This window comes from Hypanus sabinus, chromosome 1, assembly GCF_030144855.1.
Source record: "Hypanus sabinus isolate sHypSab1 chromosome 1, sHypSab1.hap1, whole genome shotgun sequence".
In the NCBI taxonomy this organism is placed as follows: Eukaryota; Metazoa; Chordata; class Chondrichthyes; order Myliobatiformes; family Dasyatidae; genus Hypanus; species Hypanus sabinus.
The window spans coordinates 62,081,885-62,108,213 of NC_082706.1; the positions used below are offsets into that span (position 1 = coordinate 62,081,885).

The 26,329-nt window shown below is 43.6% G+C and overlaps 1 protein-coding gene across 2 annotated transcripts in view; it reads left to right on the forward strand.

The window, feature by feature from the left end:
• Positions 1-26,329, forward strand: part of fancd2 (FA complementation group D2) — a 144,026-nt gene that overhangs the window by 22,341 nt on the left and 95,356 nt on the right. For both annotated transcript variants that reach the window (XM_059970407.1, XM_059970416.1), the window contains 7 exons: positions 2,030-2,138; positions 4,480-4,515; positions 6,922-7,068; positions 15,216-15,350; positions 16,484-16,615; positions 23,706-23,813; positions 23,997-24,106. In XM_059970407.1, coding sequence (XP_059826390.1) covers positions 2,030-2,138; positions 4,480-4,515; positions 6,922-7,068; positions 15,216-15,350; positions 16,484-16,615; positions 23,706-23,813; positions 23,997-24,106 — 777 coding nt within the window. The remainder of the gene's footprint in view (positions 1-2,029; positions 2,139-4,479; positions 4,516-6,921; positions 7,069-15,215; positions 15,351-16,483; positions 16,616-23,705; positions 23,814-23,996; positions 24,107-26,329) is intronic.

A 26,329-nucleotide genomic window follows, 5' to 3' on the forward strand; every position in this document is an offset into this window, starting at 1 on the left:
AGTAAGTTTTGTCCACTCGGAGTTTCAGAAGATGCTTGATCAAGTCCCACTCCACAAGCTTGGTCTTATGGCGTCAACCTCAAACGTCATTTGTTTATTCCCTTCCGTGGCCTGACTTACTGAGTTCCTTCAGCATTTTTTGTGTCTTGTTCACTATAAACTCCAGATTTGGCAGTGATATTAGAGATTAGTGATATACGGTTGTTTTTCAATCTGGGAAAAGTAAATAGTGGTGTTTCCTGGAGGTCAAGGAAATTGCTATTTTGATATGTTAATGATCCTAGGATTCACAAATTGAGCCATGAGACATTATGTTGAAACTTTAACAAAAATCACAGGTTTTGCAGAAGTGGGAATATTGTGTCCAACTCTGATTTTAAAAGATACCTACTAGGATGCTTCTAGGAATCAAATTTTAGTTACAGGTGAGAGTGGAGAAGCTGGGTTGTCAACAATTATATGAAATAACTATGGATTTTAATAGCCCTTGAACATCATGATTGTAATATTTGTATTCACCTGCTGAGCAGATAAGAGATTAAAGTAGATTGTGCCTCATTTTGAGTAGGAATATCCACATCTTTAATTTCCAAGGTGTCAGCTTATTTAAAAAAAACCTTAATCTGTACAGCTGGTGGGAAAACTTGTTTAACATTATTAACAGCTTTTTTGAGTTAGGAGCCAAAGGAAATATATCAAGTACCCACTGGCTGTTCTTGTTTAAACTACCAACTGAGGTTTAGTTGACAACTAAGCCTCAGTTGGTAGTTTAAACAAAAACAGGCTGTGAGTTTGCCTGTCACTTTAGTCCTGAGGTCATGAATAAGGCTGACAATTCAATGCCAAAGGGTCACATGACACTGACTCAAAGAACATTGATCTTGGTCTTGTGAGCAATATTTATCTTTCAGTCAACATCCCATAATAAAACAAATGCCTTATTAGACTGTAAAGATTAGCTGCTGTGTTTTCTACATTAAATCGGTGGGTATGAGTCAAAACTACTGAGACTGTGAAATGTGCCATCTAACTGCAAGTCTCTAATACAATATGGCTGAGCACATATTCTGTAGATGTATTGTTTTTAGTGGAACTAACTAATTATAAGTGAAAACTAGGCAACCATTTTCCATTAGAGGTAGGTACTTTATTTCTTACATCCTTCACATACATGAGTAAAATCTTTATGTTACATCTGTCAAAATGTGCAATCATAGTAATTTATAACAAATAGAACAGTCAACGTAGCATAAAAATATACTCAACTCCGCGTGAGTTAATCAGTCTGATGGGCTGGTGGAAGAAGTTGTTCCGGAGCCTGTTGGTCCTGCATTTATGCGGCGGTACCATTTCCTGGATGGTAGCAGCTGGAATAGATTGTGGTTGAGGTGACTCGGGCCTCCAATGGTCCTTCAGGCCCTTTTTTTCACACCTGTCTTTGTAAATGTTCTGAATCATGGGAAGTCCACAACTACAGAATGTGCTGGGCTGCCCAGTCCACTCTCTGCAGAATCCTGCGATTAAAGGACGTTACAGTTCCCATACCAGGCAGTGATGCAGCCAGTCAGGATGCTTTCAATTGTATCCCTGTAGAAAGTTCTTAGGATTTAGGGGCCCATACCAAACTTCCTCAACCGTCTGAGATGAAAGAGGCACTGTTGTGCTTTTTTTGCCTAGGGAATATGGAAACTAGATAATATAGAATTACATAAAACTAGGCAGCATAGAAATACATTAATGGGAAAGAGATTTAGAGAGGATGAGGGGGTCTTTTTTTCCACCCAGAATGTAGAGTAACTGCAGTACACTGCTGGAGAGTGTGGTGGAACCAGAGACACGAGTGAAATGTCAAGGTGAGTACTTGAGTTGCCCAGGCATAGAAGATTGTGAATGGGTGCCCATTGATCATTGTAGATATGGTGGGGAGAATGGCTTGTAATAATGCTGTATGATTCTGATTTTGCTCTCTGTAGAGACAGTTTTACTCAATGACAACAAATGCTGTTTAATGTTCTGATTTTGTATTTAGGACCTCAGTGAACCAGAAAAACAGCGGTCATGACTGTGTTGTGATTATGTTTGATGTTATCAAGGCTGCTGTACGGTTTCAAAAAGTGACTGCTGAAGCTTGGATTAAGGTGATCCGATATGTTATTATTGGGTTAACATTAAGTCGGCTAATGTAATAAAATAGTTTGCTGTAAGGTTATTCTGTATTTATGTATTGTAGCCATCTCTGAACCTCATGGATGCTGCTTGTCTTGCACAGGCCTACCATAGTGATTGAGGCCAATACTGGGCTCTGTGACTATTTTTAACTTTCTTTCCTTGGTTCATAGCAATGTGTACTGAGTAAACACAAGTTAGTTGATGGTGGAGTGTAATGAACTAATTTTATTAATGCACTCCATGCTAACATTGTATCTTTATACACAATTTTGCTTTCCTCTAATGTACACAGAGAAAACCTGATAATATTTCGAAGTTACTTTATTCATGTATATCATTTGCTTCAGAGTTGCTTATCTTGGAAAAGACTTACTGATATAAATGCTTTTATCATCATTAAAATGGATCGTATTGTCCCCGTACTGCAATAAATAGATCTTCCTACCATACTAAACTAATCACTCTGTTTATTATCCCAGGCAATAAATGCAGTATAATTATTTTAATCACTGCCATTGTTATCACTTATTTCCTTAAACCTTTTATATTAAACACTGACTCCAAAAGCAGGTAGTAAGCTGTACTTCCTTTTTGTAAAACACACTTGGTTTATCTTTGGTAAAACTTGTTTCATGACTCTAAAGTTAGCAATCAAACAGTAACTTTAAGATGTCCGAGATGTTCCCTTATTTTTTCACCAGCATCTTGGATTCACTGCTTCCTATCCCTTCAATTCAAAAGGATCGTGGCTGATCTTCTCCAGGCTTCAGTTTACCAATCTTACTTACATGCTCCATTTAAAATATTTCCAAAGATCTAGCCTTCACAGCCTTCCAGGGCAGAGTTTCAAAGATTCACCACATTGCAAACATCTGCAACTAGGTGTAATAATATTCATATTGCACCTTTCAAAACTAATGTCAACTGCAACATTTAATAAAGATAGCAACATTAAGGCTTAATTTTAAAAATCAAACATAAAATGTTCTATAGATGTACATTAATACATTTATTCCTGAAGCTCATTAGATATTGATCTTCATTTTGTAATTGTGGGAGAATTATCCGTAATATAATGGTTATAAGAATTTTGGCAGAGTAGAATATAAATAGAAACTAGAAGCTTTTTTTTACTATTTCCAATCAGCTTATACCTTTCTGATAAGATATCGACTCCACGTGCTATATTTGCTAGGCTTCCAGCTTCTCTCTTGTTCAAATGACCGTGCACTTGAGATCATTGGTGGTGACTGGTTGTTGAAAAAAATGAAGATCTAATCTTATTCACAGTGGGGATCCATGAAAGCATTTTCTTAATTTTGATTAACATATGTGCTTATGGCACTGGCCAGTTTTGCCTCTGAGGCTTATTAGTGTACTTCTCCTTACTCCACTTGAGAAGATAAGACATAGGAGCAGAATTAGGCCACTTGGCCCATCAAGTCTGCTCCACCAATCCATCATGGCTGATTCTACTGCCTGATCACCATAACCTTTGAAGTCCTTAAGATCTTGATTATCAACCTCTGCAGTAAATATGCCCAGCCGTCTGTGGCAATGAATTTCACAGATTCAACACCCTCTGGCTAAATAAATTCCTCCTCATCACTGTTCTGAAGATGTATTCTGAGGCTGTGCCCTGTAGTTGTAGACTCCCTCATTATAAGAAGCATCCCCTCCATGTGCACTCTATCTAGACCTTTCAATATTCCATAGGTTTCAATGGGATTTCCCCCCCCCCCCCATTCTCTTATTTCCAGCGAGTACAGGCCCACCCATCAAGTGCTCCTCATACGTTAACCTTTAGCTAGGGTCATTTTTACTAACCTCTTCTAAAATCTCTCTAGTTCCAGCACATCCTTTCTTTGATAAGGGGTTCAAAACTGTTCACGATACTCCAAGTGCCAATACCTTATAAAGCTTAAGTTCTGCATAATTCCTAAAATTAAACTGGTTGCTTGCCGCAGATGAGTTTTATCATATGGAACTTCAATCACTTTTATTTTTAACTCAAGCTGTAGCCAACCTGACTAATGAGGAAGGCTTGCAAAGGTTCTGTTATTATAGAGCCTTTAAGCAGAAAACAAGCCAAAGCCACCTATATCCAATGTAGGACATTTGAAAAGTTGTCATTGTAACAGAGGAAGCAAGATGGGCAGTCGGAGCGAAAGAATAAATATCAAGACAGCAATACATTATCCAGATAATTTGTTTCAGTGATGTTAGTATCAACCTACGTAATGTGCTTGTGATAATCAGTAACAAAAGTTATAAAGGCTTTGACTGATTTCTGTTCCTATCTTCTTGCAGGCAATTGAAAACGTAGATTCTGCTGCTGAGTACAAGGTAACTAATTTCCTTTACTATCTTTCTACTTTGTCCTATGTTTCAGTGCATCGGCCTAATGTACTCAAATGAGGAAGCACCCCATAAGAGCCAGAACATAACTCTTTAATTTTAGCATTTAACCTGCCAATAATCATCAAGTTGGACTTTCCTTTTACATAAAGGGGTTGTAAAAGGGTTCCAAACAAATGAGGAGCTAGAATTGTATGTAATTTACAAAAATAATGGCAAATTAATCAAAGTAAAATTCTGATAGAACATAACTCATTTGTATGTAACCCCCTGGGTCGCCTCAGGCTCGCTCAGCTCGTTTCGTCTAGGGGGAGCAGCCTTCGGCCCCGCCAAACTGGGTAATCAGCTGGTGTGGATGCTGTGTGATGTCCCCGCCTCACCCAAAAACAGACAGTACACCATATGCGATTAAATGAGTACAATTTATAAAGGTTACTATAACTAAGTGATTAATAACGATACAGTATATATGAAGAGAAAATTAAAGAAAAGGCGCCAAACTTATCAAAGTCCAAACCACTTCGTGCACAACCATTGGAGCTCAATTTCTGAAGTCTTCTGGCCACCATTCGATCCCCTCCGAACTCCTCGACTCGCAGCTCAGGACCCTCCAAACTCCTCGACTCGCAGCTCAGGACCCTCCAAACTCCTCGACTCTCCAAACAGCTCAGGACCCTCCGAGTGGTCAACCAAGCACATCTAGCTTTATCCCCCCCCCCTCGGAGAATCTCCCGGCCTCGGACCCCCCTTTGGGGTCCGATCCTCGCCCAGCTTAGAGCATTGCGTCCTCTCTCTCGACCCCCTCGCGCCGATCTGCCCAAAAGCCCATCAACAAAAGCTTACAGACTCAGAAGAAAGAACATTAATCCCCATTTGGTTTACAAAGGAATACCATTCTCGTTATCAGTAAATTAGCATTCCTGCTAGTTAACAAAAAAGAAGAAACCCTCTTTACATGTAGAATGGGGAGAATATTAATTAGCTGTATTTCCCTACTGGAAAGGGTGATGGCTTCTGCACAGAAACAGAGTCTGATGGACTACCACCAAGCAGTCAAATTTTCCCTGCATTCATTTCATTTTTAATTCTAGCAACAGGAACTTAGAGAGATCAAAATATTAGTCATAGTCTTTCAAAATTCAATGTCAAGAAAATGTAGAGGTTCTTCTTGAAAGCACATAGAATATGAGCATTGCTTAAAAAAAACTGATTATTTGTCGTCTGGTATCAGTGGTGAGTTACCACTCTAATCATTGCAAGTTTTACCTCCTAATTGTTTCAAAGTAAATTTATTATCGAAGTACATATATGTCACCATATACTACCTTGAGATTCATTTTCTTGTAGGTACTTACAAGAAAATAAAGAAATACAATAGAATCAATAAAAAAAAACAAACGCAAAGGCTGACAATCAACCAATATGCTAAATAAGCCAATTTGTGTAAATGCAAATAAATAATAGATAAATACTGAAACTGTGGGGTGTAGAGTCTTTGAAAGTGAGTCCATAGGTTGTGGAGTTAGTTCAGAGCTACAGGATTTTGCTGCAGCATTTGTGTATCACTGTCTTAAATCAGAATAAGATGTGAATCGGTAAGAGAAGTGACAGCAGGAGTAGTGGTTCTGCTGCCACTGTTATTCTAAGTATTGAAACCATCTGCTTAGGAGATGCTGCAATGGATCATACAGATGCTACATCAATGTTGGAAGAAACAAATGTTTCTCTACTCTTTTCCCATAGCATTGAAATTTTTGCATATTTCAGTATTAGAAAATTATTACTGGGTCTGATTCCACCACCCTTCCAGGCTGTATATTCAATATCACATCATCTCTCAATATACGAGGGGTGATTGATAAGTTCATGACCTATGGTAGAAGGAGATGCATTATTAACTTCAAACTTTCTGCATAATAACTCAAAGTGTTGACCTGCATGTGCATGTAATGAGAGCTGTATAACTCATCTCCTTCTACTGTAGGCCACGAACTTATCAATCACCCATCTGTGGATTCTTTCTGGAGGTCCAAGATCCGTTTGCTCCACAACTGCTGGACTAAGTGTGTAAATGTAGGAGGGGGACTATGTTGAAAAATAAATGTGCCAGGTTTTCTAAAATTGACTCCTTCTACCTTAAGCCACGAACTTATCAATCACCCCTCGTATTGAGAATTCCACCCTCGATTGCTTGCAGTTCTTTTGGTGAAAGCTTAATATCTACTTCATTTAACTAACAAGAATTACTATATTTTGTTGCACTCATTGGATTCTGTTGTTGGGAGAATATTTGTTGCTTGCTGTTCTTGGAGAGAATGTAAATTGATTACTTTTTTTTGCTGTTAATGGTAAAATCTCACTAGTTTTGCTTGTGTTTTTAATTTCCATCTGAAGGTAATAGATTTTTTAGTTCTCCTGATCCTCCATACAGCTGGGACAAACAATAGCAAGAAACAAGTAGAGAAGCTGTTACGCAGCAAGATTCGCCTGGGCCTTATCAGGGATCGGCTTTTGCAGGTTGCATTCCGGAGTCATGCTCTGGTTAGTATCCTCAGTCATCTGCAGGAGTTTCACTTTCTCTGATGTCAAAAGTCTTAAATCTCCAGCTGAAATATTCAATTAATATTGTTTTGTTTAAGCCAGCTCCAGATTTCAGTTTTTGTATAATGTGTCTACAACCACCTTTTTATCTTTTGCAGCTTTTTTGCAACACTTTTCTAAAATAAACCTATCAAATATTGAAAGGTCTTGATAAGAGGGGATATGGATATGATGTTTCCTATGGTGGGGGAGTCTAGGACCAGAGGACACAGCCTCACAATAAAGCAATGTCTATTTAGAATGGAGATGAGGAGGGATTTATTTAGCCAGAGAGTGGTAAATCTGTGGAATCTGTTACCTGGCAGGTTACCATGAACCTATCAGACTAAGAGATTGGCAGCTGCGGAGGCCAAATCATTGGGTATATTTAAGGCCGAGGTTGATATATTCTTAATTACTCAGAGCATGAAGGATTACGGGAGAAAGGAAAAGGTTGGGGCTGAGAAGGAAATGGATCAGCTATGATGAAATGGCGGAGGTTAAGTGGCCTAATTCTGCTCCTATATCTCTTGGTTTTATGATCTTGTATAATCTTACACTTCATTCCTTTGCACCCTCTGACACCTCTGCTTTGAAAAATATAAACCCTCTAGCCTCACAAAATGCTGGAGGAACTCAGCAGGTCAGGCAGTATCTATGGGAAAAAGAAGTACGGTCGATGTTTTGGGCTGAGACCCTATGGCAGGACTGAGTAAAAAAGATGAGGAGTAGCTTTAAAAGGTGGGGGAAAGGGAGTGAGAAACTCTAGGTGATAAATGAAACTGGGAGGGAGAGGGATGAAATAAAGAGCTGAAAAGTTGATTGGTGAAAGAGATACCGGTCTGGAGAAAGGGCAGTCCAGAGGAGAGAACAGAAGGCCGAAATGGAAGAAACGAAATGGGAGAGGAGGACCAGAGAGAGGCAATGGGCAGCCAAAGAGATAAATAAGAGAAACTAGATGCTGGAAATCAAAGCAACACACACAAAATGTTGGAGGAACTCAGCAGGCGAGGCAGCATCTATAGAAAAGAGTAAACAGTTGACATTTTGGCCAAGACCCTTTGGATCTGTACTTTATTCCATAGATGCTGCCTGGCTTGCTAAATTCCTCCAGCATTTTGTGTGTGAAGCAAGGAAGAAGTTTGAGAAATCGATGTTCATGCCATCAGGTTAGAGGCTACCCAAACAGAATATAAGGTGTTGCTCTTCCAACTTGAGTGTGGCCTCATCATGACAGTAGAAGAGGCAATGGAATGACTTTAGCAGAATGGGAAGGGGAAGTGGAATTAAAATGGGTGGCCAATGGGAGATCCATTTTAATTCCACTTCCCATTCCATTCCAAAATGCCGAAGGTTCTGGCCCGAAACATTGACATTACTTTTTTCCATGGATGCTGCCTGGGCTGCTGAGTTTCACCAGCATTTTGTGTGTGTTTCTTGGATTTCTGGCATCTGCAGATTTTCTCTTGTTTGCACCCTTTGTCCTCCCCCACTTCTGAGGAAGGAGTTGCCTACTTAAAACATTGACTGGTTTTGCTTTGCACAGATGCTGCTTAACTCTCACAGCATTTCTGCTTTTGTATCAAATTACAGCATCTGCTGTTTTGAGCAACACACACAAAATGCTGGTGGAACGCAGCAGGCCAGGCAGCATCTATGTCCTGATGAAGGGTCTCGGCCCGAAACGTCGACATTGCTTCTCCCTATAGATGCTGCCTGGCCTGCTGCGTTCCACCAGCATTTTGTGTGTGTTGCTTGAATTTCCATGTTTTATTTTGTTATGAACCCCAGAACTGGGTCACTTACCAGCAAAGATAGAGAGGTCCGTTGAAGTCTGATGGTACTATTTTTAACAGTATTTATTAGTAAAAATACACAAAAATGATATCAATGCCAATATACTGTTACATCCGTGGCCCCCTCCTTTTTGAGAATCGCAAGATCACTATTAAGTCAGGTCAGGAGACCAGGAAATGAGAGAAAGACATGCAGAATCCACAAAGAGTTTGGAATGTGTCCTGGCCTCTGAAAGGCGGAACTGTGGCGACCCATTTCCTGGCACATCCGAACCGACTCACAATTAGATAGCCTACGGGGGTTTGCGAGCACAGAGCTTTGGAGCCTCTGCGCCATGGGGGGCAGGTTGAGGGAGGCTTAAAAGTGAGGCTGAAGATTTCGAATAAAGTTTTTTTCCTTCAACTGCAGTTACCGACTCCGTGTCGTAATTTTAGCGCTGCGTGTAGCACACCGCTTCAATTGGTGACCCCAACAGTCCAAACGATTTTTGGACCAGAAATGACCGACGCCGCCTCTGTTCATGCGGTTTCGTTGAAACTGCCGGGTTTCTGGACACAGCGCCCGAACCTATGGTTCCAGCAGGCCGAAGCCCAATTCCACGTTCGCCAGATCACCTCAGAAGACACCCGCTACTACTACGTGGTGAGCTCCCTCGACCAGGACACAGCGGCCCAGGTCGCGGAGTTCGTGCAGTCGCCCCCGGCAGACGGCAAGTACACGGAATTCAAAGCCCTGCTCCTCAGGACTTTCGGACTCTCACGGCGCGAGCGGGCTGCCCGTTTACTGCACCTGGATGGCTTGGGAGACAGACCTCCATCGGCTTTAATGAATGAGATGTTGTCTCTCGCCGACGGACACACACCCTCCCTCATGTTTGAGCAGGCATTCCTGGAGCAGCTGCCCGAGGACATACGCCTGCTGCTGTCCGACGCAGATTTCAGTGACCCCCGGAAGGTGGCAGCCCGGGCGGACTTGCTGTGGAACGCCAAAAAGGTGAGCGGGGCGTCCATTGCACAGATCTCCCAGCCACGCTCCCGGCAGCAAACCAGTCCAGGCCCGGCCGCAGAGCCCGCCAACCCCCGGCCCAATGAACACTGGTGCTTCTACCACCAGCGGTGGGGCGCAGAAGCCCGCCGTTGTCGCCCGCCCTGCAAGTTCCCGGGAAACGCCAGGGCCAGCCGCCGCTGATGGCTACGGCGGCTGGCCATCGGGATAGCCTCCTGTATGTGTGGGATAGAAGGTCGGGGGCCGGTTTTTGGTCGATACTGGGGCTGAGATCAGCGTTTTACCTCCGACGAGTTACGACACCCGCAGCAGAGCACCGGGTCCCTTCCTGAGGGCCGTGAATGGCAGCACAGTAAGGACCTATGGCACCTGTCAGGTGCAGCTACAGTTCGGCTCCAGCCAGTTCACGTGGGACTTCACTCTGGCCGCCGTAGCCCAACCGCTTCTGGGTGCGGATTTTTTGCGGGCTCACAGCCTACTGGTCGACCTGCCCAGGAAGAGACTGGTCCACGCCGAGACCTTTCAGACGTTCTCCCTGGGTGCAGCCCAGTTGCCAGCCCCTCACCTCGGCTCCATCACGGTGTCCGACAACGACTTCACCAGGGTCCTGGCGGATTTCCCATCGGTTCTGGCACCGCAGTTCACCGCGGCCATGCCCAGGCACGGCGTACAGCACCACATCCCGGCCCAGGGACCACCTCTCCACGCCCGCGCTCGGCGGCTTCCCCCGGACAAGCTCCGACTGGCGAAGGAGGAGTTCCAGAGGATGGAGGAATTGGGGATCATCCGGCGGTCCGACAGCCCATGGGCCTCCCCCCTGCACATGGTGCCCAAAGCGACGGGGGGCTGGAAACCGTGCGGCGACTACCGCAGGCTGAACGAGGCTACCACACCGGACCGCTACCCTGTGCCGCACATTCAGGACTTTGCAGCAAACCTGCACGGCGCACGGATCTTCTCCAAGGTAGACCTCGTCCGAGGGTACCATCAAATCCCGATGCATCCTGACGACGTCCCCAAAACGGCTCTTATCACCCCGTTTGGCCTTTTCAAGTTCCTTAATGGACGCGGTGGGACGGGACCTGGACTTCGCGTTCATCTATTTGGATGACATCCTCATAGCCAGCAGCAGTCATCAGGAGCATCTGTCCCACCTCCGTCAACTCTGCGCCCGACTGAGTGAGTACGGTCTTACAATCAACCCCGCCAAATGCCAGTTCGGACTTGATACCATTGACTTCCTGGGCCACAGGATTACTAAAGACGGGGCAACCCCTCTGCCCGCTAAGGTAGATGCGGTCCGCCTCTTTCCCCGACCTACCACGATCAAAGGCCTTCAGGAATTCGTAGGTATGGTCAATTTCTACCGCCGCTTCCTCCCTTCAGCTGCCCGGATCATGCGCCCCCTGTTCGCCCTGATGTCGGGTCCGAGCAAGGACATTACCTGGGACGAGGAGTCCGCCGCCGCTTTCGTTCAAACGAAGGAAGCTTTGGCGGACGCCGCGATGCTAGTACATCCCAGAATGGACGCCCCTACCGCCCTCACAGTGGATGCATCAAACACGGCAGTCGGTGGGGTGCTGGAGCAACTCATCGCAGGTCGCTGGCAACCCCTGGCGTTTTTCAGCAAACACCTGCGACCACCCGAGCTCAAATACAGTGCTTTCGACCGGGAACTGTTGGCGCTCTACCTGGCAATCCGGCATTTCAGGTACTTCCTAGAAGGTCGGCCCTTCACCGCGTTCACGGACCACAAACCGCTTACCTTTGCGTTTACGAAAGCTTCCGACCCCTGGTCGTCCCGCCAGCAACGCCACCTGTCCTACATCTCTGAATACACGACGGATGTCCGGCACGTCTCGGGTAAGGACAATGTCGTGGCGGATGTGCTCTCTCGCCCTACCGTTCATGCCCTTTCCCAAGGGGTAGACTTTGAGGCACTGGCAGAGGCGCAGCAGGCAGATGAGGAGATTCCGAGTTACAGAACCGCAGTCTCCGGTTTGCAGCTCCAGGACCTCCCCGTGGGCCCAGGTGAGAGGACCCTACTCTGTGACGTCGCCACCGGCCAGCCCCGTCCCGTCGTCCCGACAGCCTGGCGGCGCCGCGTTTTTGACTCCATTCATAACTTGGCGCATCCCTCCATCCGGACAACTGTCCGGATGGTTTCCAGCAGGTTCGTTTGGCACGGACTCCGCAAACAGGTCAGTGAATGGGCCAAAACGTGCATGCACTGCCAGACGGCCAAGGTGCAGCGGCACACCAAAGCCCCACCGCAGCAGTTCCATCCCGCCCACCGGCGTTTCGACCACATTCATGTGGATATTGTGGGCCCCCTGCCAGTGTCGCGCAGAGCGTGGCACCTCCTGACTATTGTGGACCGGTTCACAGGATGGCCAGAGGCGGTCCCGCTCACCGACACCACCTCCGAATCTTGCACCCGAGCCCTGATCGCCACCTGGATATCTCGCTTTGGTGTACCAGCCCACATTACCTCCGACAGAGGCGCCCAGTTCACCTCCAGCCTGTGGTCAGCTATGGCCAGCCTTTTGGGGACTCAGCTGCACCACACCACTGCCTACCACCCACAGTCGAACGGGCTAGTGGAGCGTTTCCACCGTCACCTGAAGTCGGCCCTCATGGCCCGCCTGCGAGGAGCCAACTGGGCGGACGAGCTTCCCTGGGTCCTACTCGGCATCCGCACAGCGCCCAAGGACGACCTGCACGCCTCGTCGGCCGAGTTGGTATACGGCGTGCCCCTGGTCGTCCCCGGGGAGTTCCTACCAGCCCCAAGGGGGCAAGAGGAAGATCCCGCAGCAGTCCTGGGCAGACTACGCGAGAAGCTCGGTAACCTGGCCCCCATACCCACTTCACAGCACGGGCGGCACCCGACCTGCGTACCCAAAGACCTACAGAACTGTAAGTTTGTGTTTGTACGAAGGGGCGGGCATCGGCCACCACTGCAGCGGCCATACGAGGGGCCGTTTATGGTGCTCCGGAACAACGGGTCCACGTTCGTGCTGGACATTGGGGGGAAAGAGGAGGTTTTCACGGTGGACCGCCTCAAACCGGCCCATGTGGACCTGGCGCAACCGGCCGAGTTTCCGGCACCTCGGCGCAGAGGCCGACCTCCCAAGCAGGTTCTGGCCCAGACTGTGGACATTGGGGGGTGTATCGCCGGTTCTGTGGGGGGGGGGGGTTATGTGGCGACCCATTTCCTGGCACATCCGAACCGACTCACAATTAGATAGCCTACGGGGGTTTGCGAGCACAGAGCTTTGGAGCCTCTGCGCCATGGGGGGCAGGTTGAGGGAGGCTTAAAAGTGAGGCTGAAGATTTCGAATAAAGTTTTTTTCCTTCGACTGCAGTTACCGACTCCATGTCGTAATTTTAGCGCTGCGTGTAGCACACCGCTACAGAACCATTGATAACGGCTATTGTCTCTTGGAAATGGAATTGTGTATTGAATACTATACGATTCATCGAAGCCCCCAGGCAATGAACCGAGGAGGGTTGGTGGAGGGATTGCATCATCCCAACCTGATTGACATCTGAGACCCTGTGAGTCAGAATAAAAGAGGGTCTGGGGAACAGCCCCTTCAGACGCACCAGAAGAAATGCTAGAACTCCTGTAACAGCGTAATAGCGAAAGCCGGTGGAAAAGCCCACGTGCGTCCTTTTCCATTTGCCTCGGAATTGGTGGGCCTTTACCATGGAAGCATGGCTGTAGCCAACTACAAAGGGGAAGTCAGTCCCCAACGACTCTTGAAGGATTGACATCATAAAAAGAATGGGCAAGTTAAACCTCCGTCTTTCTCTCCAACCAAAAAGCTGCAGCTTGAATGAACTTGAGTGACTTTTATATTTCCATCGGACAATACATTATCCCCAAGATAACGATAGAGCTATTTCTTATTGATTATTATTATACCCGCACTTTTAGATTTTAGTATTGACAACGTATATTATCTGTATGTTTGCATTGATATTGTTTTTGTGTATTTTTATCAATAAATACTGTTAAAAATAGTACCATCAGACTTCAACAGACCTCTCTATCTTTGCTGGTAAGTGACCCAGTTACGGGGTACGTAACAGTACAGATAATATACCTCGTCAATACTAAATCTAAAAGTGCGGATATAATAATAATAAGAAATAAGCTCTATCGTTGTCTAGGGGATAATGTAATGTCCGATGGAAATATAAAAGTCACTCAGTTCATGCAGGCTGCAGCCTTTGGGGACCACTGGGTTTGCAATAGTTGGAGAGAGAGATGTTGAGAAAACTTGCTGGCTTTCCTTTTATGATTTCGATCCGTCAGAGTCTCGTTGGTGTGGTCATTCACTTGTGGCCTCTCCTTTAGCTAAGTCATTCTTCCGTGGCAAGCCCGCCAATCCCAGGCAAGGGAAGGACGCACACGAGCCCCCCACCGGCTGTCGCTATTAAACGCTGACACAGGATTTCTAGCATTTCTCCTGGTGTGTCTAAAGGGGTTGTTCCCCAGACCCTCTTTTATCCTTACTCATGGGGTCTCAGATGTCAATCAGGTTGGGATGATGCAATCCCTCAACCAGCCCACTCTGGTCGTCCCCTGAGGGGCTTCAATGAATAGTACAGTACTCAATATACAATTCCGTCTCCAAGAGACAATAGCCGTTATCAATGGTTTTGTTTCGCTGAGGCCAGGACACATTCCAAACGTGGATTCTCTCTCATTTCCTGGGTCCCAGACCCGAATTAATAGCGATCTTGCGATTCTCAAAAAGGAGGGGGTGACTTTGTACCCTTCGGCCCCTCAGAGTTGTGGCACATTCGTAACAATTTGTTTTCCACAGTAAGTTATTTTTTGATTATTTTGGCAATGCTTAATGCAAAGTAAGGTGGCTGGTGGCGTAGTGGCATCAGCGCTGGACTCCGGGGCGAGTGGTCCTGAGATCGAATCTGGCCGGCTCCCTTGCACACTTTCCATCTGTGCTGGGTTGAGCGTCGAGCTAGCAACTTGACCTCGTAAAAATAAAAGCTAAAGACGCGCCATATAATGAGCAATCACCAAAAAGATCGGCGCCCCAATGGCTCCACCAGGAGTTAAGGGCTATTCCACTTCTTCATGCAAAAAACACTTCCCACATAGATAATTAAATATAATATTGCACAGTCTATTATTGCCAAAGGCTAACCGCTTCTTGAAGTAAGACTTCACTGTGCAATAGGTTCACTAAATATTTTGTGTTCAGCATTGTGAATCACCCTATTGTAGAAAAAAAATCACTCTACTCTTCAATAAAAATCCTATTATTTTATTCCAGGTTGTCCGTGAATACTTTCCTTCTGTGTTGTCCTTGGCTCAAACTCTGTTGAGATCCCCAGATGTGAGTGTTGTGTCGTTTGGAAGTCAGATATATAAACATGCCTTTATGATGTTTGATTCCTACTGTCAGCAGGTAAGAGAAGAGCTTTTTTTGTTTTTTTTTAATGAAAAGCTGACTTTTTGTAAAGTATGGTATAATGATGATTTTCAAATTTGTCATCTAAGTAGTTATTTTCTTATGCCTGTTAACAGTGATAAAATGGTAAGTTGGTAAAGCAGTAATTCAAGGCTTGGACTATTTAACCACAGATTTTAGTTTAAATCCCATCGTTGCAGTTGGGGAATTTAAAGTCAATTTACTTTCACAAAATAAGTTAAATGAAAAAAAAATAGCATTGTGTAATCTTAACCAGAAGTAGAATCATGGTTATTATCACTGACATGTCATGAAAGTTGTTTTGCACCAGCATAATGCAGTATATAAAAACATTACTAAAAATTACAGTAAGATTATATAAAAAATAAATAATGCAAGAAGAACAAAATAGTGAGGTAATGATCATGGACTTTTCCTGATGGCAGAGAGGAAGAAGTTATTCCTAAAGCTTTGAGTGTGCATTTTCTGGTTTCTGTACCTCCTTGATGGTAGCAATGAGAAGAGAGCATATTTTGGATGGTGATGGTCCTTCATAGTGGATGCCACCTTCTTGCGATATCACCTTTTGAAGATTGAAATAAAACTCTGTATGTTTCACTCACTGTTTGGGAATAAAATCTATCACCCTTGTGTAGTCTTAACCACATATGACTCTAGACAGTTACTTCCTCTCCTCCAGCAGATTTCTGAACTGTCCATGAACATCACCTTTCTATTTGCTCTCTTGTTGCGCTGCTTGTTTATTTTTTTATATATTGTGATATATAAAGTATTTCAGTGTATTGCATTGTACAGCTACAGCAAAACAACAGAATTTATGACAAATGTCAGTGGTAACAAAGCTGATTCTGTGTGAAGAACCAAGATATAATAAGAACATAATCCTGTGGATACTGGAAATCTGAAATGATACTCAAGAAAGTACTAGTCCCTTGGACAGGCAAGAAGCAGTTAATGTTTTAGGACAAATGTATTTCATGAGATTGCAGTTTGATCTTTTTAAAAAAAAACTAGGATTTTCTGTTTTTATTTCTAATGTTCATTACATGTGTGTATTAACATTCAAGCTATTTTAGAATAAGAACGCAGTTGTGATTACATCTGTACAGGAGGTTGTTGGTGCGCTGGTGACACATGTTTGCAGTGGTTTCACTGCAGAGGTGGATATCTCACTCGATGTGCTCATAGACTTGGTCTCCCAGTGCTCATCTGCTATGGCTGTCTATGCTGTATTTGTGAAGGTCGGTTGATTTTATATTTTACTTTCAAGAGAAACATTTAAGATATGTGACTTCTCATTGAACTGGTATCAGATGCCACACAATGATAAACCATTCGTTGGGAATAGTTTCACGTGAAATAGGCAGCAGATTCCAGATTTTTCTTTTGAACTACAGCTTAAATTTAAGTATTTGTGGATCTTTGGAAAAGCCAGTCTTTTTTGCCCTGACCTCATTTTCCTTAATATAAGAAACAACAAGAATCAGTCCATCATCCCTTCATGCCTTCCCCACCATTCGATCAGATCCTGACTAATCCAGTTTTAGCATCAACACCCATGTTTTCTCCTAAACCTGACTCCCATGTAATTGAGGTATCTGTCATTCTGCTTGCTACATCAAAGGTTTTCTACTTTGATGCTTCCTGCTGCATGCAATAAAGCCCAGCATTCCTTTAACCTCCTTAATTATTGTTCCTTTGGTATGCTGACTGCTTACGTTTTATTTCTTAGGACCTTGGATCCCTTCATATTTACATTGTAGTTTCACTCCATTGAAATAATTTTTTCATTCTGTCTTCCAAAGTTTATACTTCAGTTTCCTACTTTTTAATCTTTCTGTCAACTTCTTGCTCAGTGGATTTGTCTATTCATATTTGTATGCTCTTTAGGATCTCCTTTCTATTTGCCAGCTCACATATCCTTGTATCATTAAATTTGCAACAGTGGCACCAGAGACCTGGGTTCAGTTGACCCCCAGACACCACTGTCGTTGGCCAAATCAAAGGTAGTAACAAATCAACATATGAAGTTCAAATTAAATTTTTTATTAAAGTACATATGTATCACCATATACAACCCTGAGATTAATTTCCTTGTGGGCATAATCAATATACCCATAATGGAATAATAACTATAATAGAATCAATGAAAGACCTCACCAACTTGGGCATTCAACAGAGTGCAAAAGACAACAAACTATGCAAATACAAATAGAAATAATAATAATATTCCCCTCAGTAAGTAGACCATTTTGGATACTGTTGAGGGTGATAATTTGGGTAGATAGAGCTTGTCAGCCTGGGAAGGCAGTCCATCTAAGAGAGGGAAAATTCTGATTTCAAACCTCCGCTGCCTTGTTGCCATACCCACTCAAGGGAAAGGTTTCGGGAGTAAACCCTGAGGACAGATCTGGAGCTGGAGTCCCTAAGGCAGTCTGACGTTGCCTTCAACCTCACTCTGGCAAAGAGAAGAGAGGTGAAGAGGAGTGCAGTGGTGATAGGAGATTCATAGTCTGAACAACAGAGACAAGATTCTGTGGGCACATAGAGATACTCAGATGGTATATTGCTTCCCAGGTGTCAGGGTTAGGATGCCTCAGATCTAAAGGGGCAGGGTGAGCAGCCAGAAGTCTTGGTACATGTTGACACCAATGACATGGGTAGGAAAGGTGAGGAGGTCCTGAAGAGAGATTTTAGGGAGCCAGGTAGAAAGCTGAAAAACAGGACCTCCAGGGTGGTACTCTCTGGATTGCGGCCCATGCCAAGCACCAGTGAAGGTAAGAATAGGATGATTTGGCAGGTGAATGCGTGACTGAGGAATTGGTGCAGGGCACTGGAGTTAGATTTGTTGATCACTGGGATCTCTTCTGGAGAAGGTGTGACCTGTACAAAAGGTACGGGCTAAACCTGAACCCAAGGGGAACCAATATCCTTGTCGGAAGACTTGTTAGAGCTGTTCGCGAGGATTTAAACTAATTCGGCAGGGGGATGGAAACTAGAGTGATTTGAGGATGGGGTAGTTGGTTTACATATAGGCAGTGTGTAGTGAGACCACTAGCAAGGAGGTGCTGATATTAGGGCAAAATTACAGTCAACAGGATGAGTTGCAATGTAAAAGGCGGACAAAATTGAAAAGGGTGAATACAAGACTGAAGGAGTTTGGTGTGTATAACATTGTGGGCATCATGGCTGAAAGAAGATTGCAGCTGGGAGCTTAACATCTTTGGATACACATTGTATCTAAAGGACAGGCAGATAGGCAGAGCAGGTGGAGTGGCTCTGTTTTACAAAAAAAATGAAATCAAATCATTAGAAAGAGTTGACATAGGATCAGAAGGTGTTGAATTATTGTGGGTAGAGCTAAGGAACTGCAAGGATAAAAAGATCCTGATGGAAATTTATCTAGAGAACCCCAAACAGTAGTAAAGATGTAGGCTACGAATTACAATGGGAGATGGAAATGCATGCCAGGAGGGCAATATTACAATAGTCATGGGGGATTTCAAAATGGAGGTAGATTGGGAAATTCAGATTGGTGCTGGATCCCAAGAAGGGGAATTTCTAGAATGCCTACTGCTCGTGGTTGAGTCCAGCTATTCTGGGTTGGGTGTTGTGCAATGAACTAGAATTAATGAGAGATCTAAAGGTAAAGGAATCCCGTAGAGAAAGAGATCAATATATGATATAATTCACCCCGCAAGTTGTGAATGAGCAGCTAAAGTCAGATGTATCAGTATTACAGTGGAGTGAAGGGAATTACAGAGGCATAAGAGAGGAGCTGGCCAAAATTTTTTGGAAAAGAACACTGGTAGGGATAATGACAAAGCAGCAATAGCTGGAATTTCTGGAAGCAATTCGGAAGACACAGAATGCATACATCCTAAAGAGGAAGTATTCTAAACGCAGAATGATACAACTATGGCTGACAAAAGAAGTCAAAGCCGATATAAAAGCCAAAGAGTGGGCATATGATAGAGCAAAGATTAGTGGAAAATTAAAGGATTGTGAAGTTTTAAAAACCAACAGAAGGCATCTAAAAATGGTCATAAAGGAAAATATGGAATATGAAGGTAAGGTAGCCAATAATATTAAAAAGGATACCAGAAGTTTCTTCAGAAATACGAAGTGTAAAAGAGAGGCAAGAGTAGATAGTAGATTACTGGAAAGGTAGTAATGGGGGTCAAGGAAATGGTGGACAAACTGAATAATTTCTTTGCATCAGTCTTCACTGAGGAAGACACTAGCAGTATGGTAGAAGTTCCAGGTGACAGTGGTTGTGAAGTTGCCATTACTAGAGAGAAGGTTCTTGGGAACTGAAAGGCCTGAAGGTAAATAAGTCACATGGACCAGATGGTATACACTCCAGGGTTCTGAAGGAGGTGGCTGAAGAGATTGTGGAGGCATTAGTAATGATCTTTCAAGAATCAGTTGATTCTGGCATGGCTCCAGAGGAAGGGAAGATTGCAAATGTCACACCAAGATGGGAGAGATGCTAAAGAAAGGAAACAATAGGCCAGTATAGCTAAGTGAGTGAAAGATGACCTGATTTCCAAAAGGCATAAAGTTAAAGATGACACATTTCTTTAATATTTTAAGCAAAATTACTTTTTTTATTTCCATCTTATCCAGTTTCAAAATAACAAAAAAGGAAAAGGGCCCAAAGCAAAAGTTTGGGCACCCTGCATAGTTAGTACTTAGTAACACCTCCTTTGGCAAGTATCACAGCTTGTAAACGCTTTTTAAAGCCAGCTAAGAGTCTTTCACTTCTTGGGGAATTTTCACCCACTCTTCCTTGCAAAAGGCTTCTAGTTCTGTGAGATTCTTGGGCCATCTCGCATGCACTGCTCTTTTGAGGTCTATCCACAGATTTTCGATGATGTTTAGGTCGGGGGACTGTGAGGGCCATGGCAAAACCTTTGGCTTCTTTGAGGTAGTCCATTGTGGATTTTGAGGTGTGTTTAGGATCATTATCCTGTTGTAGAAGCCATCCTCTTTTCATCTTCAGCTTTTTTACAGACAGTGTGATGTTTGCTTCCAGAATTTGCTGGTATTTAATTGAATTCATTCTTCCCTCTACCAGTGAAATGTTCCCCGTGCCACTGGCTGCAACACAAGCCCAAAGCATGATTGATCCACCCCCGTGCTTAACAGTTGGAGAGGTGTTCTTTTCATGAAATTCTGAACCCTTTTTTCTCCAAACATACCTTTGCTCATTGCGGCCAAAAAGTTCTACTTTAACTTCATCAGTCCACAGAACTTGTTTCCAAAATGCATCAGGTTTGCCTGAAAATGCTTTGCTATCTTCTTGTAGCCTTCTCCTGCTTTGTGGGTATCATTTATTTTCATTTTCAGAGTGCTAGGCAGCTGCTTAGAGGAGCCCATGGCTGCTGATTGTTGGGACAAGGTTTGAGGAGTCAAGGTTCAAAAAACTTCGAAATTTGCATCACCTGGCCCTTCCTAACAATGACTGTGAACAAGCCATAGCCCTAACAAGCTAATTAAGGTCTGAGATCTTGGTAAAAGTTATCAAATCTCTTGGGGTGCCCAAACTTTTGCATGGTGCTCCTTTCTTTTTTTCACTCTAAAATTGTATAAAACAAAAATAATACACTAATCTTGCTTAAAATGTTGAAAAGAATGTTTCATCTTTAACTTCATGACTTTTGGAGATCAGTTCATCTTCTACTCACTTAACTATTCTCAGTAACAGAAATTTTGACCAGGGGTGCCCAAACTTCCGCATGTTTAGCATGAACTGTACTAGCATGAATAAATCATTGAGTGATTGGTTTTATAAAGCACTGATTAAGCCTCATTTGGAGTATCATGTGAAGTTTCGGGCCCCTTAGTTAAGAAAGGATGTGCTGACGTTGGAGATTGTTCAAAGGAGGATCACAAAAATGGTTCCAGGACTGAAAGACTTGTCATACATATGAAGAGCGTTTGATGGTTCTGGGCCTGTATTTACTGGAATTCAGAAGCGTGAAGGGTGATCTCATTGAAACCTATTGAATGTTAAAAAAGCTTTGATAGAATGGATATAGAGAGGACGATTCCTATGGTGGGGGTGTCTCGGATCAGAGGACACAGCCTCAGAATAGAGGGATGGTCTTTTAGAATGGAGATGAGGAAGAATTTTTTTAGCCAGAGAGTGGTGTATCTGTGGAATTTGTTGCCACAGACAGCTGTGGAGACAAAGTCATTGGGTATTTATAAGGCAGAGGTTGATAGATTCTTGATTGGTCAGGGCATGAGAGGATATGGGGAGAAGGCAGGAGATTAGAACTGAGAGGGTCTAAGTTTGGTCCTATATCTTGTGGTCTTAATACATAAATGAGCAATAAATGTTGAGTCTCTGAAAGTGAGTCCAGAGGTTGTGGGAACATTTCAGTGATGGAGCAAGTGAAGTTGAGTGTTTATCCCCTTTGGTTCAAGAGCTTGATGTTTGAATTGATTCTGAGCCTGGTGGTGTGAGACCTGAGACTCCTGTACCTTCTTCCTGATGGCCGCAGCAAGAAAAAGAGCATGTTCTGGTTGGTGGGGGGTTTCACTGATGATGGATGCTACTTTCCTGTGACAATGCTTCTTGTAGATGTGCTCAATGAAGAGGAGGGCTTTACTTGTGATGAACTGGGCTGTATCCACTACTTTTTATATAGGATTTTCCATTCAAGGGCATTGGTGTTTCCATATCAGGCTTTGAAGCAGTAAGTCAATTTACTTTTTACTGCACATCTATAGAAGTTTGTCATATTTCTAACCCTCTCCACCTCTGATCCTCCAATGAGATCTGGCTGATGGACCTCTTACTTCCTTCTCTTAAATTCAATAATCAACTCCTTGGTCTTGCATTGAGTAGGAAGTTGTTGTTATAGCACCACTCAGCTAGATTTTCAGTCTCTCTCCTATGTTATTTGTTGTCACCTTTGATTTGGCCTACTACAGCGTCGTTGTCAGCAAACTTGAATATGGCATTGGAGCTGTGCTAAGCCACACAGTCATAAGTGTAAAGTCAGTAGAGCAGTGGGCTAAGCATTTAACCTTGTAGTGTTCTTTTGCTGATGGTGATCATGAAGGAGATATTATTGCCAATCTGAACTGACTGGGGTCTACAAGTGAGGAAATCCAGGATCCAAATGCACAAGGAGCTAGTGATTAGTTTTGAGGGGATGGTGATAGGAGGCAAATTGAAAATCTGGCTGAACGTTGCCATAGCAACAACCTCTCAATGTCAGCAAAACTAAGGAGCTGAATATTGACTTCTGCAGGAGGAAACTGGAGGTGTATGAGCCAGTCCTCATGGGGGGATCAGAGGTGGAAAAGGTCAGCAATTTTAAATTCCTCAGTGTATTCATTTTAAGTGCAATTATGAAAAAAGCACGGCATCATGTCTACTGCCTTAGTAGCTTGAGAAGATTTGACATAATACTAAAATTTGACAAACTGCTATAGATGTGTGGTGGAGAGTATATTGACTGGTTGCATCACAGCCTGGTATGGAATCACTAATGCCCTTGAAAGGAAAATTCTACAGTAAGTTGTGTATATAGCCCAATGCATCACAGGTAAAGCCCTCCCCACCATTAAGCACATCTGCATAGAGTGCTGTTGCAGGAAGGAGACATCCATCATCAGGGACCCTTAGCAGGCAGGCCATGCTTTTTTTTCTCATTGCAGCCATCAGGAAGAAGGCACATGGGCTTCAGGACTTGCATCATCAGGTTCTTGAACCTGCGGGGATAACTTCACTCACACCATCACTGAACTGTTCCCACAACCTATGGACTCACTTTCAAGGACTCTTCATCACATATTCTCAATACATTGCTTATTTATTTATTATTATTTCTTATTTTTCTTGTGTATATGCACATTTGGTTTCTGTTTGTCATGTGTGTGGTCTTTCATTGATCCTATTATGTTTCTTGCTATTATGTGTATATTCGTGAGAAAACAAATCTCAGTTTTATATGGTGACATATATGTACTTTGATAATAAGTTTACTTTGAATCCTGGTGTGGTGTCTGTGTGGAGTTTGTATATGATCACATTGGTGTCCTCAGAGCACTCCTGTTTCCTCCCACATCCCAAAGAGCTGCAGATGTAGGTCAGTTGGCCACTTTAACTTGGGTCTGGTGTGAGGTGAGTGGAAGAATTTATAGGAGTTGATGGGAATGTGGTATCGATATAAAAGGATTGGTTGATGGTCAGTGTAGTAGTCTGAAGGGCCTGTTCCCATGTTGTATCTTGCTATGAGTATATCTTAGCAGGGTTTTGAAATGGCTAGAAGGCAACATTTATAACAAACTAAGGAATCTTTTTTTTCACAGGGCATCTTGGATTACATGGACAACTTGTCTCCCCAACAAATTAGGAAGCTTTTTTTTATTCTTAGCACTTTGGCTTTTGGTAGAGGACTGGAGGGCAGCCATATTCAGGTGAGGGAGAGACTACGAACAACCTGCGCAGATTCGGGTTTATCATGTATGTGCGTAGTACTTCTGGAATTTCATCTCATGAAAACCTGTTGTGATGTATACACTCATAATGAGTTTTCTCTTTGCCAGAATGATCTAAGTTAAATGGAGGGATTGCTAACTATGCTTTGACCTATTTCACAGGATGATATGCACATTATTATCAGGAAACAACTGTCCAGTACAATATCCAAATATAAGCGCATTGGGATCATCGGGGCAGTCATGATGGTGGGATTCATGGCCTGTGATAGGTAATGTAAATTGCACATCAATCTGTCTGCGGGCAAACTCTTAGTAAAGTTCTCAAAGAAAAAGAATTATTTTTTGCAGTATTCTAAATGCCTACAAGAAAATGGATCCGAGTGATATATGGTACATACACTCATTGGCCACTTTATTAGCTGCACATTAATACAAATATCTAATCAGCCAAACATGTGGCAGCACTCAATACATAAAAACATGCAGACATGGACAAGAGTTTCAGTTGTTCAGACCAAGCGTCAGAAAGGGGAAGAAATGAGATCTAAGTGACTTTGGCTGTGGAATGATTGCTGCTGCCAGAAAAAGTGGTTTAGGTATCTCAGAAACTGCTATCTCCTGGGATTTTCATGCACAACAGTCTCAGAGTTAACAGGGAATCACATGGAAAACTAAAACTATCTAGGGAGCGGCAGTTCAGTGGGCAGAAACACCTTGTTAGTGAGAGAAATCAAAGGAGAATGGCCAGACTGGTTCAAGTTGACAGGAAGACAACAGTAACTTAAATAACCATGCATTACAACAGTGATGTGCAGAGGAGCATCTCTGAACACACAACACATTGAACCTTGAAGCCGATAACCGTTTCTCTCATCTTCAACTTTCCTCCTCTTCCTGAACACCCCACTCTGGTCTTCTGGCTGCTGTGGATCTTTTCATTGCTGACATTCAGAGGTGCAAAGGACTTGGTGCAAGACTCCCAGAAGGTTAATTCACAGGTTAAGTCTGTGGTAAAGAAGGCAAATGCAACATTTGCATTTATTTCAAGGGGAATAGAATATAAAAACAAGACGATAATACTGAAGCTTTATAATACACTAGTCATGCCGTACTTGGAGTATTGTCAACAGTTTTGGGCCCCATGTCTCAGAAAGGATGTGTTGTCATTGGAGAGCCCAGAGGAGGTTCACAAGGATGATAATGGGAATGAAGTGGGTTAACATATAAGGAGCATCTGGTAGCTTTGAGCCTATACTCACTGGAATTTAGAAGAATGAATGGGGATCTCATTGAAACCTACCAAATGTTGAAAGGACTTGATAAGCTGGATGTAGAGAGGAAGTTTCCTTTGGTGGGGGTTTCCAGAACTAGGGGGTACAGCCTCAAAATTGAGGGGTGATCTTTTAGAATAGAGACAAGGAGGAATTTTTTTTAGCCAAAGAATGGTGAATCTGGAATGCTCTGCTGCAGACTGCTGTGGAGACAAAGTCCATGGGTATATTTAAAGTGGAAGTTAATAGATTCAGTGCATCAAGGGCTATGGTGAGAGGGCAGGTATATGGGGTTGGGTGGGATTCGGGATCAGCCATGATGAAATGGTAGAGCAGACTCAGTGAACTGACTGGCCTAGTTCTGCTCCTATGTCTTATGGTGTAACTGCCAATGAACTGCCTCAATGTTATTACTCCTCTCTCTAATTCTAACCTCACTCCTTTCAAATAGACTGCTCTTCCTTCTCTCTGCACTAATCCTAATCTCAGCATCTAACCTACAAATAAGAGGGATGTTGTAGTCTGGTGGAGTGATTATACTTTGCTGAGCACCAACAAGAGTCCAGTCCTGATGAAGGGTTTTGGCCTGAAATGTCAACTGCACTCTTTAACATAGATGCTACCTGGCCTGCAGAGTTCCTCCAGCATTTTGTGTGTGTTGCTCTACTTCGCTGAGGCCAGACGACAACTTTCAGAGACCTCCTCTTACCTACCCCTTGAACAGGACCTGACTAAGGACCACCAGGCCATTGTCACCCACACCATCATTGACCTTATTAATTCTGGAAATCTCCCATCCATTGTTACCAACCTCATAGTTCGCTTACCCTGCACCTCCCACTTTTACCTCCTTCCCAAGATCTATAAACCTGCCTGTCCAGATACTCATTGTTTCTGCTTGTTCTTGCCCCACCAAACTTGTAACTGCATACTTGACTGTTTTATTCTCTCCCCCCCCCCCCCGTTCAGCCCCTTTCTATGTACTTCCGTGTCACTTCACATGCCCTTGATCTTTTCAATGATTTTAAGTCCCCTGGTCCTGATCGTCTCATTTTCACTAGGTCCCTAAACACCTCCATCCCCAGTAATAGGAAGGCCTCAAAGCTTTCCGCTTCTTTCTGGACAACAGACCCAACCGATTTCCCTCCACCATTAAACTCCTCTGTCTGATGGAACTTGGCCTCACTCCCAATAATTTCTCCTTTGGCTTCTTCCACTTCC